Source organism: Procambarus clarkii, chromosome 13 (genome assembly GCF_040958095.1).
Source record: "Procambarus clarkii isolate CNS0578487 chromosome 13, FALCON_Pclarkii_2.0, whole genome shotgun sequence".
NCBI classification, from domain to species: domain Eukaryota; kingdom Metazoa; phylum Arthropoda; class Malacostraca; order Decapoda; family Cambaridae; genus Procambarus; species Procambarus clarkii.
Window position 1 is genome coordinate 49990683 of NC_091162.1, and position 17842 is coordinate 50008524.

Consider the following 17842-nt stretch of genomic DNA (forward strand, 5'->3'; position numbering starts at 1 on the left):
GGGACCATTCAGGCTTGTTTGCATTTGTGTTCCTCACGTGTGCCCCAAAGAATGAGGTGATTTGATAAAATGCTATGCCCAAGATTACCATCCGAGTGCCGGCGGGGAAGTTGTTCATATAGCCTCGGCTATCACTTCCTTATGTCCGGTCGTGATGGTCAAGCGGATTAAGGCGTCCCTGTACATACCAGTTGTGGGAGTATGGGTTCGAGTCACTTCTGGGGTGTGAGTTTTCAGTTGTATATAGTCCTGGGGACCATTCAGGCTTGTTTGCATTTGTGTTCCTCACGTGTGCCCCAAAGAATGAGGTGATTTGATAAAATGCTATGCCCAAGATTACCATCCGAGTGCCGGCGGGGAAGTGGTTCATATAGCCTCGGCTATCACTTCCTTATGTCCGGTCGTGATGGTCAAGCGGATTAAGGCGTCCCTGTACATACCAGTTGTGGGAGTATGGGTTCGAGTCACTTCTGGGGTGTGAGTTTTCAGTTGTATATAGTCCTGGGGACCATTCAGGCTTGTTTGCATTTGTGTTCCTCACGTGTGCCCCAAAGAATGAGGTGATTTGATAAAATGCTATGCCCAAGATTACCATCCGAGTGCCGGCGGGGAAGTGGTTCATATAGCCTCGGCTATCACTTCCTTATGTCCGGTCGTGATGGTCAAGCGGATTAAGGCGTCCCTGTACATACCAGTTGTGGGAGTATGGGTTCGAGTCACTTCTGGGGTGTGAGTTTTCAGTTGTATATAGTCCTGGGGACCATTCAGGCTTGTTTTCATATATATATATATATATATATATATATATTATATATATATATTATATATATATATATACATATATATATATATATATATATATATATATATATATATATATATTATGATACGAAAATTGGAAATATGCAGCCGTTGCATGGTACCATATATCAAGAAGCACATAAGTAAACTGTAGACGGTTGCAAAGGCATGCTACAGAATGGCTTCCAGAACTGAAAAACAAGAGCTACGAGAAGCTAGCTTTTTTCATTATGCCAAAGCTAGAAGAAAGAAGAGAAAGAGGTGATATGATCACTACGTAGAAGATAGTAACAGGAATCTACAAACTTGAAAAAGAGAAATTCCTGAGATCACCAACTTCTAAAACAAGAGTACACAGATTCAAGGTAGGGAAACCTAATGACTGAAAATGTATTTGAAATCTTCCTTTTGCAAAGAGAGTCGTAGACGGTTGGAACAAGCTAAGTGAGAAGGTGGTTGAGGCCAAAACACTTAGTAGTTTCCAAACGTTATACGACAAAGAGTACTGTGAAGACGGGACACCACGACCGTAGCTCTCATCTTGTAACTACCCTTAGGTAATTACGCACAGACACGCCTGTGCACGCACACGCTTGCCCGCGCACACGCTGCCATGTAAATAATACGAGATAGATTTATACCCGAACAACAGTGGACCTTTTTTACAAACGATACATTTGAGGTTTTATGAATGTTGTGATCGTCTTAGACTAGTTAAATTAAGTTTTGTGATCATATTCACTAATGCTTGCTGTCTAAGGCTGATGATAAATAAAACATAGGTACTTTTAAGCACTTTAATTATGGATGTTTTCCATTTATGACTTTCTGGTTAACATTGTTCTGCTGTGAGCTGTAGAATGAGACCATCAACACCGCGTGTTGCTGACACAACACATTAACAAACATGATAACATTAAGCATAATATGGGCTCCTGGAGCAGTTAGTGTCCTGCCATGTCTCTACGGCTGCCTGTACACGCCCTGGAAGATCTACGGCTGCCTGTACACGCCCTGGAAGATCTACGGCTGCCTGTACACGCCCAGGAAGATCTACGGCTGCCTGTACACGCCCAGGAAGATCTACGCCTGCCTGTACACGCCCTGGAAGATCTACGGCTGCCTGTACACGCCCTGGAAGATCTACGGCTGCCTGTACACGCCCAGGAAGATCTACGGCTGCCTGTACACGCCCAGGAAGATCTACGCCTGCCTGTACACGCCCTGGAAGATCTACGGCTGCTTGTACACGCCCTGGAAGATCTACGGCTGCCTGTACACGCCCTGGAAGATCTACGGTTGCCTGTACACGCCCTGGAAGATCTACGGCAGCCTGTACACGCCCCGGGAGATCTACGGCTGCCTGTACACGCCCTGGAAGATCTACGGCTGCTTGTACATTTCCAGGAACATCTACGGCTGCCTGTACACGCCCAGGAAGATCTACGGCAGCCTGTACACGCCCTGGAAGATCTACGGCTGCCTGTACACGCCCAAGAAGAGAATGTTGCTGGTATCGTTATCTTGAATGAGAAAGACGAAGGGTCGGTCACACGAGAACACGCGAGGAGGTATAAAGGACGTAAGGCTCATGATCACAGTCGCAGCAGCAGCCTCCGAGTCCTCCTCGTTCACCTCTATCACGGCCTTATGGATGCTATCGGTAACCAGCAAATTGCCAGTAGGATGATAATTAGAGAGGTCAGCAGCATCAGTGAACAGGTCCTGGATCCCGAGGGTGTTGAGAGCCTGTGGTAGAGATGAGAGTGTTACAGGTAACATACAACACGTTGCTATTCACCTCAAGCTGGTCTCTCTCCCTGCCGACAGTGTAACAATGTACATATAGAACAGCGCCGGTATGCAGACGGGTCTTAATAAGGGAGGCAAATGTCTGACGATCTCCTGGTGTGCGTTGGCTACTGACGGCACTAAGGTGGTAGTTAGTGTACACAGTAGACCATCTGTGTTCACAGTAGACCATCTGTGTTCACAGTAGACCATCTGTGTACACAGTAGACCATCTGTGTTCACAGTAGACCATCTGTGTACACAGTGGACCACTTGTGTACACAGTGGACCATCTGTGTACACAGCGGACCATCTGTGTACACAGTGGACCATCTGTGTACACAGTGGACCATCTGTGTACACAGCGGACCATCTGAGTATACAGCGGACCATCTGTGTACACAGTGGACCATTTGTGTACACAGTGGACCATCTGTGTATACAGCGGACCATCTGTGTACACAGTGGACCATTCTGTATACACAGTGGACCATCTGTGTATACAGCGGACCATCTGAGTATACAGCGGACCATCTGTGTACACAGTGGACCATCTGTGTACACAGTGGACCATCTGTGTACACAGTGAACGATCTCTTGGTGGGAAGTAACGCACAGGGATCTGGTATATATAATATGTCAAGCCACAAGGGTCAAGAAACGTGACACAGGACAAAGTAAACCAATGGTTCAAGAGGCAGTGGAGAGAAGCGCAGGAGAGGAAGACAAAAGCCTGGACAAAGTAGAGAGAGCTCGGATGAGAGGAAAATAGACGCACTAAAGGGAGTCAGAAATTATTACAGAGTCAGGAGGGATGCCGAGAGACAGTTTGAAAACGACATAGAACTAAGGACCAACCAAAGCTGTTTTAAAGCCATAGAAGGAGTAAAACAACAGTCAGAGACCACATTATAAGGCAGAAGATGGAAATGGAAAACGACAAGAATGTGTGTGAGGAACTAAACAAAATATTCAAGGTGGTCATTACAATGGCATCACTGTGGAGACCAGAGTTAAGTGATGAAAGGCCAGAGAAAACACTGAATGACATAATAGTCACAGTAGAAGAGGTTACAAATCCCCTGAAGGAACTAGATGTAACAAAATTAATTGGACCAGACTTAATATCACTATGGCTACTGAAGGAGACTGAGGAGGTAAAATGTGACCCCACTTACTGAGTTTTTTTTTTTTTTGAGATATATACAAGAGTTGTTACATTCTTGTACAGCCACTAGTACGCGTAGCGTTTCGGGCAGGTCACTGGAATACGATCCCCTGTCGCGAAGAATCGTTTTTTCATCCAAGTACACATTTTACTGTTGCGTTAAACAGAGGCTACAGTTAAGGAATTGCGCCCAGTAAATCCTCCCCTGCCAGGATACGAACCCATGACATAGCGCTCGCGGAACGCCAGGCGAGTGTCTTACCACTACACCACGGAGACTGTTTAAATAAATCAACCACGGGGACTGTGTTTAATAAAACACTCTAAACATGGATTCTTCCAGAATTATGAAAAAGGCAAATGTAGTCACTAAATTAGAGACCAGAGTCATTGACAAGTATTCCTAGTACAGTGCTGGACTGAGTAATCGGGTCGAGAATACTGGAGCATCTAGAGAGGATGAACTTTGCAACAGAACGACAGCAAGGATTTAGAAGGGGAAAGTTATGCCAGACAAACTTTTAGAGTTCTATGACAAGGTTACTAGAATACGACAGAAAAAGAAGGCTGGGTAAATAGCATTTTCCTAGACACTTAAAAAAGGCATTTGATGATGTTCTTTGTGAAAGGCTCGTGAACAGGCTGGGACACTTGGGAAAATACTAAACTGGGTAAGGAAATACTTGAAGGAGAGTAGTCACAGTCAGAGACAAGGTTTCCAGCGGGAGAAATGTAACATGTGGGTCCCCCAAGGATAGGTTCTGGGACCACTACTGTTCCTAATATATGTTAATGATCTCCCTGTAGGAGTGACCTTGTGCATGTTAATGTTGACGAACGATGCCAAAATAATGATGTTATGGAAAACAGAGGTAACAGAGGATGATTGCAGAATGTTACAGAATCATCTGGGAATCATCATGTTTTATGTCACGCCACAAGGGCCATGGGACGAGACAGGCAAATATCTTGGCATAACGCACTGAGTTCATGAAAGTTAACATGAAGAACAGTGGAGGGGGAGGGATTACATGATCAACAGTGTGGTAACATGTTGATCATACCACAGGTAACATACCGCAGCTCCACGCGTTACACCCTTGTCATGCCGTCAATAACACTCTTGTCATGCCGTCAATAGCACTCTAGACATGCCGTCAATAACACTTGACATGCCGTCAATAACACGCTTGCCATGCCGTCAATAACACTCTTGCCATGCCGTCAATAACACTTGACATGCCGTCAATAACACGCTTGCCATGCAATCAATAACCTTAACAGATCCCACACTCTCTTTGAGAAGTATATTTATAATGGTTTAACTAAACTCAAGAAATGTTTGGCCAAAGGTTACCAATATTATGATAAAATCAACAAAGTGATGACGTACCTTTATCAGGTCCTCCGTGATCACTTGTTCCAGCCTAAACCTTGGAAACTTGAGGATAACTTCCTGTCTCCTGAGGTTGGTGAGGGCGTGGCGGAGGGTGTCGTGGGAGAGGCGCCGCAGCATGGCGTCCAGGGGCGTGGCGGAGTTGCCAGGGGCGCCGCCGGGGGTGTTGTCAGGCAACAACACCAACATGGACGCCACCTTCCCCTTGTACGGCATCTCTAACACCGTCGCTCCCAGCTCACTCGAGTCTCCTGCAACCACAGAGCACTGTAACCAGTGTTCACCGTCAGGACTGTCACACTAGTCTGCTGCAACAACATGACGAAGGTTGGAGTTGCTCACAGCGTCTCTCCCATAAACATTCACGAGATCCCGCAGGGCTCTAAGACACCACTGTTACATGGCCCACATTTAGATCAAGACGACCTCCCGATCTCAGAGGAGGTTCCAGACCGAGTTTTCCTGAACAGTAAACATCACAGTGCAGCAAACATTAGAGGCAAAGCGCTGCCAGCATCTGGAGGTAAACAGAGACCATCTCGGCCCCAAAGTATGGGGTGAGGGGTAACTGGGAGGATATGGGGTGAGGGGGAGTGGGAGGGAATGGGGAGATGGGGTAGGGGGACTGGGAGGGAAAGGGCAGAGGGGAAAAAGGGTGAGAATCGGGATAGGGTGACAGGGTGGGAATGGGGGATTTGACTGAGCATTTGAGTGGGGACAGGGAAGGTTCGGGATTGGGAGGATTTCTATGGGGAGGAGAGTGGTGGTGTTGCCCTCCTGTCTAGTGTTGCTGGGATGCTGGTTGGGGGTTCCCACCCTCTCACCTCTGGGAATGTTGTGTTGGGGCTGTGGTTCCCTGGTTTTCTGCTCTCTCCCTGCATGTTTTCTTTGCTTCTGCTGCCATGGCTCTCTCCTCTATCCTCCCTTGTCATGTCCCTATGGAGGAATACTTTTTTGTGTCCTCTAACATATAGCAGCACACACACACACTCTGGAAAAGTGTTTCCCCAAAGGAAAAACCAGAAAAACACAGCTCCCAACACAACATCCCCAGAGGCGAGGGGGACACCCACAACCAGCTACCCAATAACACCAGCGGGGAGGGCAACCCCACCACCCTCCTCTGCATGGAACACTCCCCTACCCCAAACCCTCCCTGCTCCCACTCAAATGCTCAGCCAAATCTCCCTCTCCCCACACCCAATCCCCACCCTTCTACCCTTCTACCCTCCCCTCCTCCCACCAAGTCCCCCCTCCCCCCTTTCCTTCCTGTCCTCCCTCCCCTTTCACCCCATACCCTCCCTGTCCCTCCCCCTTCACTTGATCCCCCGCCCCTCATCCCAGTATCCTCTGAGACCCTGTTATCCACCTCACAAATCCTCACACCCATGGAACAGCTTCCCCCACCAGCAGAACACTCACCAAGGAGGCGATTGGAGAAGGGACAGAAGAAAGTGAGCCTCAAGGCAATGTACACTAACATAGATGGAATTACAAATAAAGCAAATGAGCTTGGAGAATGGGTACTCGAGGAAAACCCGGGCATAATAGCCCTCACAGAAACAAAGCTAACAAAAACCATAACAAATGCAGTGTTCCCACAGGACTACTATGTCATGAGGAAAGAGAGGGAAGGAAGCAACCCGTTCTCGCAAATTTAATAAGTCAATATTGACTTATTAAATATGTGCATAGGTGACATACTTAACATAATAGATACCCTTAAAAAGATTCATAGAAAACACCGACCTTACCTAACCTTGTTAGTATCTTAAGATAAGCATCTTATTGCTTCGTAATTACAATTATTACTTAACCTATAATAGGTATAGGTTAAGTAATAATTGTAATTACGAAGCAATAAGATGCTTATCTTAAGATACTAACAAGGTTAGGTAAGGTCGGTGTTTTCTATGAATCTTTTTAAGGGTATCTATTATGTTTAGTATATCACCTATGCACGTAGTTAATAAGTCAATATTGACTTTACGAATTTGCGAGAACGGGTTGAAGGAAGAGGTGGTGGTGGTGTAGCCCTTCTGGTAAGAAAAGGCTTCTGAGCCTATTGGGCTCTATTATATCTACACTAGAAACTGTGTATGGAGTTAACCTCCACCATATCACTTCCTAATGCATTTGATTTGTCAACCACTCTGACACTAAAAAAGTTCTTTCTAATATCTCTGTGGCTCATTTGGGCACTCAGTTTCCACCTGTGTCCCCTTGTGCGTGTTCCCCTTGTGTTAAATAGACTGTCTTTATCTACCCTATCAATCCCCTTCAGAATCTTGAATGTGGTGATCATGTCCCCCCTAACTCTTCTGTCTTCCAGCAAAGTGAGGTTTAATTCCCGTAGTCTCTCCTCGTAGCTCATACCCCTCAGCTCGGGTACTAGTCTGGTGGCAAACCTTTGAACCTTTTCCAGTTTAGTCTTATCCTTGACTAGATATGGACTCCATGCTGGGGCTGCATACTCCAGGATTGGCCTGACATATGTGGTATACAAAGTTCTGAATGATTCTATACACAAGTTTCTGAATGCCGTTCGTATGTTGGCCAGCCTGGCATATGCCGCTGATGTTATCCGCTTGATATGTGCTGCAGGAGACAGGTCTGGCGTGATATCAACCCCCAAGTCTTTTTCCTTCTCTGACTTCTGCAGAATTTCCTCTCCCAGATGATACCTTGTATCTGGCCTCCTGCTCCCTACACCTATCTTCATTACATTACATTTGGTTGGGTTAAACTCTAACAACCATTTGTTCGACCATTCCTTCAGCTTGTCTAGGTCTTCTTGAAGCCTCAAGCTGTCCTCTTCTGTTTTAATCCTTCTCATAATTTTAGCATCGTCCGCAAACATTGAGAGAAATGATTCGATACCCTCCGGGAGATCATTTACATATTTCAGAAACAAGATAGGACCGAGTACAGAGCCCTGTGGGACTCCACTGGTGACTTCACGCCAATCGGAGGTCTCACCCCTCACCGTAACTCTCTGCTTCCTATTGCTTAGATACTCCCTTATCCACTGGAGCACCTTACCAGCTACACCTGCCTGTCTCTCCAGCTTATGTACCAGCCTCTTATGCGGTACTGTGTCAAAGGCTTTCCGACAATCCAAGAAAATGCAGTCCGCCCAGCCCTCTCTTTCTTGCTTAATCTGTGTCACCTGATCGTAGAATTCTATCAAGCCTGTAAGGCAAGATTTACCCTCCCTGAATCCATGTTGGCGATTTGTCACGAAGTCCCTTCTCTCCAGATGTGTTACCAGGTTTTTTCTCACGATCTTCTCCATCACCTTGCATGGTATACAAGTCAAGGACACTGGCCTGTAGTTCAGTGCCTCTTGTCTGTCGCCTTTTTTGCATATTGGGACCACATTCGCCGTCTTCCATATTTCTGGTAGGTCTCCCGTCTCTAGTGACTTACTATACACTATGGAGAGTGGCAAGCAAAGTGCCTCTGCACACTCTTTCAGTACCCATGGTGAGATCCCATCTGGACCAACAGCCTTTCTAACATCCAGATCCAGCAGGTGTCTCTTGACCTCCTCTCTCGTAATTTCGAACTCCTCCAAGGCCGCCTGGTTTACCTCCCTTTCTCCTAGCACAGTGACCTCACCCTGTTCTATTGTGAAGACCTCCTGGAACCTCTTGTTGAGTTCCTCACACACCTCTCTGTCATTCTCTGTATACCTGTCCTCGCCTGTTCTAAGTTTCAATACCTGTTCTTTCACTGTTGTTTTCCTTCTGATGTGACTGTGGAGTAGCTTTGGTTCGGTCTTGGCTTTGTTTGCTATATCATTTTCAAAATTTTTCTCTGCTTCTCTTCTCACCCTGACGTACTCATTCCTGGTTCTCTGGTATCTCTCTCTGCTTTCTGGTGTTCTGTTATTCCGGAAGTTCCTCCACGCCTTTTTGTTCAGTTTCTTCGCTTCCATACATGCCCTATTATACCATGGATTCTTCTGTTGCTTCTCGGATTTTTCCCTTTGGGCCGGGATGAACCTGTTTACTGCCTCCTGACACTTTTGGGTAACATAGTCCATCATACCCTGTACAGACTTGTCTCTGAGGTCTGTGTCCCAAGGTATTTCACTTAGGAAACTTCTCATCTGTTCATAATTCCCCTTTCGGTATGCCAGCCTTTTGATTCCTAGTTCTTTTTTTGGGGAGATAAGTCCTAGTTCTACCAGGTACTCAAAGTTCAATACACTGTGGTCACTCATTCCCAAGGGCGCTTCCATCTTAACTTCCTTTATATCCCATTCATTTAGGGTAAATATCAAATCAAGCATTGCTGGTTCATCTTCTCCTCTCATTCTTGTTGGTTCTTTGGTGTGCTGGCTTAGAAAGTTTCTTGTTGCCACGTCCAGCAGCTTAGATCTCCATGTTTCTGGTCCTCCATGCGGGTCTCTGTTCTTCCAATCTATCTTCCCATGGTTGAAGTCTCCCATAATTAGTAGTCCAGATCCATTCCTGCTAGCAACAGAAGCTGCTCTTTCTATTATGTTAATGGTGGCCATGTTGTTTCTATCATATTCCTGTCTAGGTCTTCTGTCATTTGGTGGTGGATTATATATGACTGCGACTATAATTTTTTTCCCTCCATTTGTTACAGTACCTGCTATGTAGTCACTGAAACCTTCACAGCCCTGAATATCCATCTCCTCAAAATCCCAGCCTTTTCTTACCAGCAGAGCTACACCACCCCCACCTCTTCCTTCCCTCTCTTTCCTAATAACATAATAGTCCTGTGGGAACACTGCATTTGTTATCGTTTTCGTGATCTTTGTTTCTGTGAGGGCTATTATGTCTGGGTTTTCCTCTAGTACCAGTTCTCCAAGCTCATTTGCTTTATTTGTAATTCCATCTATGTTAGTGTACATCGCTTTGAGGCTCACTTTCTTCTGTCCCTTCTCAAATCGCCTCCTTGGTGAGTGTTCTGATGGTGGGGGAGGCTGTTCCATGGGTGTGAGGACCTGTGAGGTGGATAACAGGGTCTCAGAGGATACTGGGAAGAGGGGCGGGGGATCCAGTGAAGGGGGAGGGACAGGGAGGGTATGGGGTGAAAGGGGAGGGAGGACGGGAAGGAAAGGGGGGTAGGGAGGACTCGGGAGGAGGGGAGGGGTAGAAGGGTGGGGATTGGGTGTGGGAGGAGGGAGATTTGGCTGAACATTTGAGTGGGGGCAGGGAGAGTTTGGGGTAGGGGGGTTTTCTATGCAGAGGAGGGAGGCGGGGTTGTCCTCCCTTCTGGTGTTACTGGGTAGCTGGTTGTGGGTTCCCCCCTCGCCTCTGGGGGTGTTGTGTTGGGAGCTGTGACTTCCTGGTTTTCCCCTCTCGCCCTGCGCCTCTTCCTTGCTTCTGCCGCCATGGCTCTCTCCTCCCTTGTCATGTCTCTCTGGAAGAATACATTTTTTAATTTTCCCACGTTTTTCAGGGAGCTCTTCCTTGATAGGATCTTCTCCTTTGTGTTCTCGTTTGCAAACACTATCTTTATCATTCGGTCTCGGTCTTTGTTGTACTGGCCTAGCCTGAAAACCTTCTCAATGCTATGCTCAGCCCCTTCCATGTCTAGTGCCTTTAGTACTTCATTCACTGCTGCTTTGTCCTTGTCATTCCACTCTGTCCTATTAGATCCTTCCTGCTCCTTAATACCCACAGCAACCACTGATCTGTTCCTTTCCAGCAGTTGGCTAGTGGAGCGTGCCGCCTCCTGCGAGGTGGCTGCTTTCATGGTCACCTCCATCACTGCAGTCATTACTTCAGAGTTATTTTTTTTAGTATTTCCGCAAATGTTGCTTTTATTGTGGCATTCTCATCCAGAAAACTATTACCACCTTCTCCCTGGGTGGTTTTCTGATTCTCAGCCTCGATACCATTCTCTTTGAGGGCTCTAATCTCCTCCTTTGCTGCTGTCAGCTCTCTTTTCAGGTTGCTTATTTCGTTCTTCATTTCCTGCATCATTTCTTGCATCTCACTCTTGATGTCCTCCAGAAACTGGGCGAACATTTCCTTCATCTCGTCACCTTGGCTCTTTCCTGTTCCCCTGGGACCTCTGGCTGCCATGCTTGACCCTGTTGGGATGGGGGAGGGAGAGAGAGAGAGAGAGGAAGAGAGAGAGAGGAAGAGAGAGAGAGGAAGAGAGAGAGAGAAAGGGAGTGATAAAGGGAGAGATAAATGGGTGGGTGGGGGGGGGGGATCCGACCCTTCCACTGAAGTGAGAAGAAAGTAGAAGGGGAGGGGGGGGGGGGAGGAGATGGGGAGAGAGGCGGGAGGGAGAGAGAGGAGAGGGAGAGAGTGGGTGAGGGAGAGAGCGGGTGAGGGAAAGAGCGGGTGAGGGAGAGAGCGGGTGAGGGAGAGAGGGGGGGGGAGGTGTGTGTGTGTGTGTGGGCAGAGAGGGAGGGGGAAGGAAAGAGAGGGAGGGAGAGGGGGAAGGAGGGGGAAGGAAAGAGAGGGAGGGAGGGAGGGAGGGAGGGAGGGAAGGAGGGAGGGAGAGAGAGAGAGAGAGAGAGAGAGAGAGAGAGAGAGAGAGAGAGAGAGAGAGAGAGAGAGAGAGAGAGAGAGAGAGAGAGAGAGAGAGAGAGAGAGCAGGAGAGAGAGAGAGCAGGAGAGAGAGAGAGCAGGAGAGAGAGAGCAGGAGAGAGAGAGCAGGAGAGAGATAGTGGGATAGAGGGAGTGGGAGAGAGGGAGAGTGGGGAGGGGAAGAGTGTGTGTATGGGCGATGCGGGGGACTGGGGGTGGGGGGGGGACGGAGATGGCGACTAAGTCTGGTCAGGTCAGATGGTGGGGTCAAGAGGGGGGGGGGGATAGTAAGGTCCTATCCCAGGTGTTGATGCCTTTTCCCCTGACTGAACAATTGTGTGTGTGTGTGTGTGTGTGCACGTGTGTGTGTGTCTGTTTTAGCGTGTGCACAATTGTGTGCGTGTATACGTACGTGGGCGGGCATGCTTGTATGTGTCAAGATATCCCTTATGCGTTACCTCTGCCTAAATGAGCCACTCGGAGATTTTTAAATATATATGATATCCTGAACGAGAATTTGATAATCTTTTACCTCAATCTGTACACCTGATTAATTGACCAGAGAGGGGTACATACCAGTCTGCCTCCCGCTCACACAACCAGATGAGTAAGTGATGTATGATGACGATGGTTATCCGTCGTTGTCTCCCACTATGTGATTCACTAAGTGCTGGTAGATTGATGAGGTCGGTTCTTCTCTGTCTACACAAAGCTCTGGAGACAGTCACTGTATCGTTATGTGACAGTTCACTAATTCACTGTACCACTGATCACAGTCACCACTCACAGCACAATCAGGTAGATCCACGGCGGGGCGTCCCACCCGGTCAGGTCACACACTTACATGCACCGGTGATGCCCTAGCTCCACTTTTGGTTTCTTCGCCAAATCTTCGCACTATCGCTAGCGATATGACTATGCTACGTTGCACCCTGCTAGCTACACACTGCGAGAGGCCAAATACTATGATCTAGCCTCTATACTCCTTCAATGTCCCGTGAAATTGACGAATTTCCGCGGACCTCACTAATCGCGTGTGTCTCCTACCGTCTCCCGCGCGCGTGTGTGTGTGTGTGTGTGAACTCACCTAGTTTTGCTTGTGTGGGTTGAGCACTGGCTCTTTGGTCTCGCCTCTCAACTGTCAATCAACTGGTATGTAGTGTGTGTGTGTGTTTGTGTGTTTTAACTTACCAATTTTGAAATAATCAACTTGTTTCATCATGTCAACAAGAGTGTGCCGGCCCGGGGTGGGGAAGAACTTCTCCTTGGTGGTGGCGCTGGTGTTGAAGGCCGCCAGCCAGAGACCCTTGAAGTAGGCGGCGTTCACCAGCACCATCACCTTGTCTTGCACGACTTTACCATCCACTAGTTCCGGGATTTTGCCTCGTGTTGCCTTGTTAACGAAGTTGTTGATTGTTGCAGCCGCCTCGTCGCCCTAATGGATGGAATAAAAGAAAACGGATTACCCAAAATAAGGGTAAACTAAACAATGAGGGTAAACATCTATAATACTGAAGTGAAAATGTCTGTCTGTTTGTTCAAAGTTTTAGGCTTTGATCAGACAAGCAGATAAGAGATAAGTTTCTCTTATGACTAGATTCACCCAAATTTACAGAAAGAATGGTCTGTAGTATGGGATAAACTTTGGTTGGTCAGGGTCACCAGAATTGAAAAGTGAGCAGGGTGTAACGTCCAAACTCAGACCCCCCACCACAATTTTTGGCACTGGCTGCTGGCTAACCCTGTAAATATTCTGAATAAAAAATCCCTATCAATAATTTTTTAATAATGTGCAGCATTATTCACTGATACTAGGAAAATTGACATAATTTTTTTATGTTATTATTTCGATCATAGGCCGATAAAACAAATTAAGTACAGCCACAACAACTCCCACAGACTCCCATGCCCTCACAGCCAAAGGCAGAGACACAGATACAAAACAGATGGGTAACTTTTTTAATAAAAAATCCAAACTGCTTGTTTCTTATCATAATATACAAGATTATTTACTGATTTTGAGAAAATATAAATATATTTTCTGATGTTCAAACTTCAGCCGTACTACCATAAAGACACAACTTCTATATTGCCTCCTCCATTCCTCCTGACAACTCCTTCATACCGTGTGGCTTACCAACGTCCCAAACCTACCACTCAATGGCCTGTTATATAAAACAAAAACACTCAAAATTTATTTTCTTAGAAAGAGAAAGAGAGAGAGAGGTAGATATTTAGAGATAGAAGATGGGGGAATAAAGAGAAAGACAGAAAGTAGGAAGATGGATGGATGGATGAATAGAGAGATGGGCGGATAGATGAATGAATAGATACATGATAAATAGATGAATGAATACATGGATGAATAGATGAATAACCATCCAGAGATCGATTGATGGACAGAATGATAGATGGATGGACAGAATGATAGCTGGAAGGACAGAATGATAAATGGATGGACAGAATGATGGATGGATAGAATGATAGATGAATGGATAGAATGATAGATGGATAGAGTTGTCGGAAATTTCCGACACCCCAAATGCTAACCCATGATACAATAAGACAAAATCCGTTGCGTTAAAACACTAATCTAACTAACCGTACTAATAATCTGATAATTGAGGGTTTAGAAGTTCTAGAACATGCAAAGGGATGATCGGGTCAGTCGCCACATGTTCGCGGTGACTATTCCTTTGCCTAACACTTCATAAAACTTCATCTACAATCTGCTTTTATTCGCGATTACCATCTTAGATTGAGTTCCATTAATAAATAGGATGAATTCCTTGACTTCCTCTTATAGTAAAATTTAAAACTACCGTGAATAAATGTTTCATGGAGAAAGAGGAGGGATCATACTGGGAATTCTAGCTTAATATAACTCTTCCCAAATTATTGAATTCCTTGCGGTAGGCTATCAGAAACAGTATAAAACTGTTCATAATAATTGAGGATTATAAAATCACTCATAAATGAGCATCTACCTCCTCTCATATGTAAATTTACACCGGGAAGAGGTGTCGTGACTATAAGCTAGTCTCTGTTAGATAGCAGTCTCCGTGGCGTAGTGGTAAGACGCTCGCCTGGCGTTCCGCGTGCGCTTTGTCCTGGGCTTCGTATCCTGACCGGGGAGGATTTAATGGGTGCAGATTCTTAACTGTTGCCTCTGATTAACTCAACATTAAAATGGGTACCTGGTTGTAAAAACAATTCTTCGTGGGGGTCGTATTCCAGGGAACATAGGATTAAGGACTTGCCCAAAACGCTATGCGTACTAGTGGCTGTACATGAATGTAAGAACTCTTGTCTATATAAATTAAAAAAAAAAATGTTAATCTTGTTTGAGGAGCTGTTCACTTGAGACAGTTAAGCAAGTCCCAGCTGTGTCAGGGTACAAGTGACAGGATGAACAACCCAGCGGGTTTCCTTCCTTTAGGGGAGTGTTGTACATGCTGCTATGGCGGTGTGTCCACTCACAAGATGAGTGACGCTGCCCAATAAACTCGCCCCTCGGGGCAAAATTTAAATTTAAATAAAAAAAAAAAAGCTGTGAGGAAGGAGGGAGGAGGTAGGACGCCGCGCACAGTGGCAGTAGCTGAGCACATGGCGTTGGTGACGGTCGGATGTACCATAATACTCTCCCCTTAACCGCCATATTTGTACTTATAAGAGAAGGGTATCTCTCGAAGGGGCAAGTTGAGCAGCTGAGACTTGTCCTAGAACAAGTTACCATACATCGGACTGCCACATCCTCCAACCACGAGAGAACTTGTCCCAGTTGTAAGCTTTATTCTTTTGTTACGAACTCTATAAGATTAGAATTTCAGCCGGGTTAGGAGTCATGCCCTACAAATAAACCAAGTAAGCTTCATTTAATTCCATTGGGTATTGCCTTGAATATAATTGCAATGTGAATAGTAAGTTGTAGCAATTAGTATACCGTAAATTGTTGGCACATATACGATGGAGATGTGAGAGGGTACCACATCAGTTTCAACACGTGGGAGTACTGGACGCAGGGACCACGAGGTCTATTTTGCATGTTTGATCCACGTTATCTACTCCGTGTCTGGGCTGACCTAGGTTGGATACGTCTTTCCAGCTAAGCCACAAAGTTCTCACCATTAACCAATAGTAGAGTAACTTACTAACTAATTCATTGAATTAATATTTTTTCAATTTCAAATTTAATACCATCAATCTAACCCCCAAATTTGTGTAAGTGGAAATACCTGACAAGAAACTATTATTAATACAGTCCATTTAATTATATAATAACAATTCTAAAGAAACACTTTAAACACTTAAACATCTACAAGAGTAGATGGATGGATACAATGATAGTTGGAAAGAAAAAATGGACGGATAGCTGGATAGAGGATCACACACACACACACACTTGTAGTGCTGCTGCTGTGTTTACTGGTGCTGCTGAGAGCAGTACATGGTGTGTGTCAGAGTGTCGCAGCTGTAGTGGTGCTGCTGCTGTGTTTACTGGTGCTGCTGAGAGCAGTACAGGGTGTCGCAGCTGTAGTGTTGCTGCTGCTGTGTTTACTGGTGCTGCTGAGAGCAGTACATGGTGTGTGTCAGGGTGTCGCAGCTATAGTGCTGCTGCTGTGTTTACTGGTGCTGCTGAGAGCCGTACATGGTGTGTGTCAGGGTGTCGCAGCTGTAATGTTGCTGCTGCTGTGTTTACTGGTGCTGCTGAGAGCCGTACATGGTGTGTGTCAGAGTGTCGCAACTGTAGTGCTGCTGCTGTGTTTACTGGTGCTGCTGAGAGCAGTACAGGGTGTGTGTCAGGATGTCGCAGCTGTAGTGTTGCTGCTGCTGTGTTTACTGGTGCTGCTGAGAGCAGTACAGGGTGTGTGTCAGAGGGTCGCAGCTGTAGTGCTGCTGCTGTGTTTACTGGTGCTGCTGAGAGCCGTACATGGTGTGTGTCAGAGGGTCGCAGCTGTAGTGCTGCTGCTGTGTTTACTGGTGCTGCTGAGAGCAGTACATGGTGTTTGTCAGAGTGTATCAGCTGTAGTGCTGCTGCTGTGTTTACTGGTGCTGCTGAGAGCAGTACATGGTGTTTGTCAGAGTGTATCAGCTGTAGTGCTGCTGCTGTGTTTACTGGTGCTGCTAAGAGCAGTACATGGTGTGTGTCAGAGGGTCTCAGCTGTGGTGCTGAGACACTCAGTAGTACAGGTGCAGCAGTGCTGTCAAGGGTTCCCACGTGATGACTCTGTCCATCTGTGCAATAACAAGGGTTGGTGATCAGAATGAACCAACACACTCCAACAGTCACAAGTTAACTACAGTACTGCCGCCTGCATGCAGAATATATCACACCTTCTTAAAGTTGGTTGTCTGCACCTCTGTAGGGAGGACCTCCCTCACGCACTCCCGAAGGGCGAAGTCTGCGTCCACGTATATCTTGTTGGCCAAGTCTATCACATACTCTGTGGTGTTGGCTTGTCTCTCAGCATACCTGCGCGTTCATAATTAACAATAATATACCACAAATATTGGTAAACATTGCTCGTTGATACAGATAAATGTAATACAAATTTTAATTGTTTAAGTACAAAAGATAGTAATTAAGATGACAAGTGAGGAATGTGAATGGACTCACAGACGGTCGAGGGCCCTGTAGGTAGCCAGAGTGGTTGAAGGGTCTCTGAGACGAAGGGTGTCCTGCAGCTGCTGACGAGTCCTGCCAGCAGACCCAAAGTAGGCCAGGACCAGGGCGGTCCACACGCTGTAGGGCGAGAAGAAAAAGTTTCCTGTGGCGGTGGGTGGATAGAGCTGCTTGAAGAGGTCCAAGCTGAAGGGGGTGATGTGGGCCAGGTCAGGTGGGGAGGTCACCACCAGCTTGTCATTGTTGGAGATACACTGAGGCCTCACCACACTCACCAGCGTCACCACCAACACTGCTGCACACCACAGCTTCCTCATACTGTGGGGAAGAGGACTGTAGCAGCGGCGCTCCACCAACACTGATGACTACTTTATTATATTACAAACACCAATATCGTAATGAATTAAATATTTATATAAGTAGAAGCTCGCAGTCGTCTGAGGAGAGTTGTGGTGTAATAGTTTTGTTGGTGATGGGTGGTGGTGAGGGGGGGGGAGAGCGGGGTGGTGGTGAGTGATGGTGGTGATGAATGATGGTGA

At 46.4% G+C, this 17842-nt stretch overlaps 1 protein-coding gene across 1 annotated transcript; it reads right to left on the reverse strand.

Annotated features, from left to right (window-relative positions):
• Positions 1-1584: 1584 nt before the first annotated feature.
• LOC138364308 (leukocyte elastase inhibitor-like) lies at positions 1585-17632 on the reverse strand. The gene is made up of 5 exons (XM_069323909.1): positions 17298-17632; positions 17015-17153; positions 12872-13115; positions 5154-5407; positions 1585-2550 (listed from the first exon to the last, which is right to left on the reverse strand). Exons 1-5 carry the CDS (start codon positions 17618-17620, stop codon positions 2275-2277), a joined length of 1236 nt encoding a protein of 411 aa, XP_069180010.1. The 5' UTR covers positions 17621-17632; the 3' UTR covers positions 1585-2274.
• Positions 17633-17842: the final 210 nt, after the last annotated feature.

Bases quoted from the DNA above. Each gene is read 5' to 3' on its own strand.
- LOC138364308 (XM_069323909.1), bottom strand. From the start codon at position 17,620: ATGAGGAAGCTGTGGTGTGCAGCAGTGTTGGTGGTGACGCTGGTGAGT. The intron at 17,154-17,297 runs GTGAGTCCATTC...ATGAACGCGCAG, and splicing joins TACAGGGCCCTCGACCGTCT to GTATGCTGAGAGACAAGCCA. The intron at 5,408-12,871 runs GTAAGTTAAAAC...CTGTGGTTGCAG, and splicing joins AGTTGATTATTTCAAAATTG to GAGACTCGAGTGAGCTGGGA.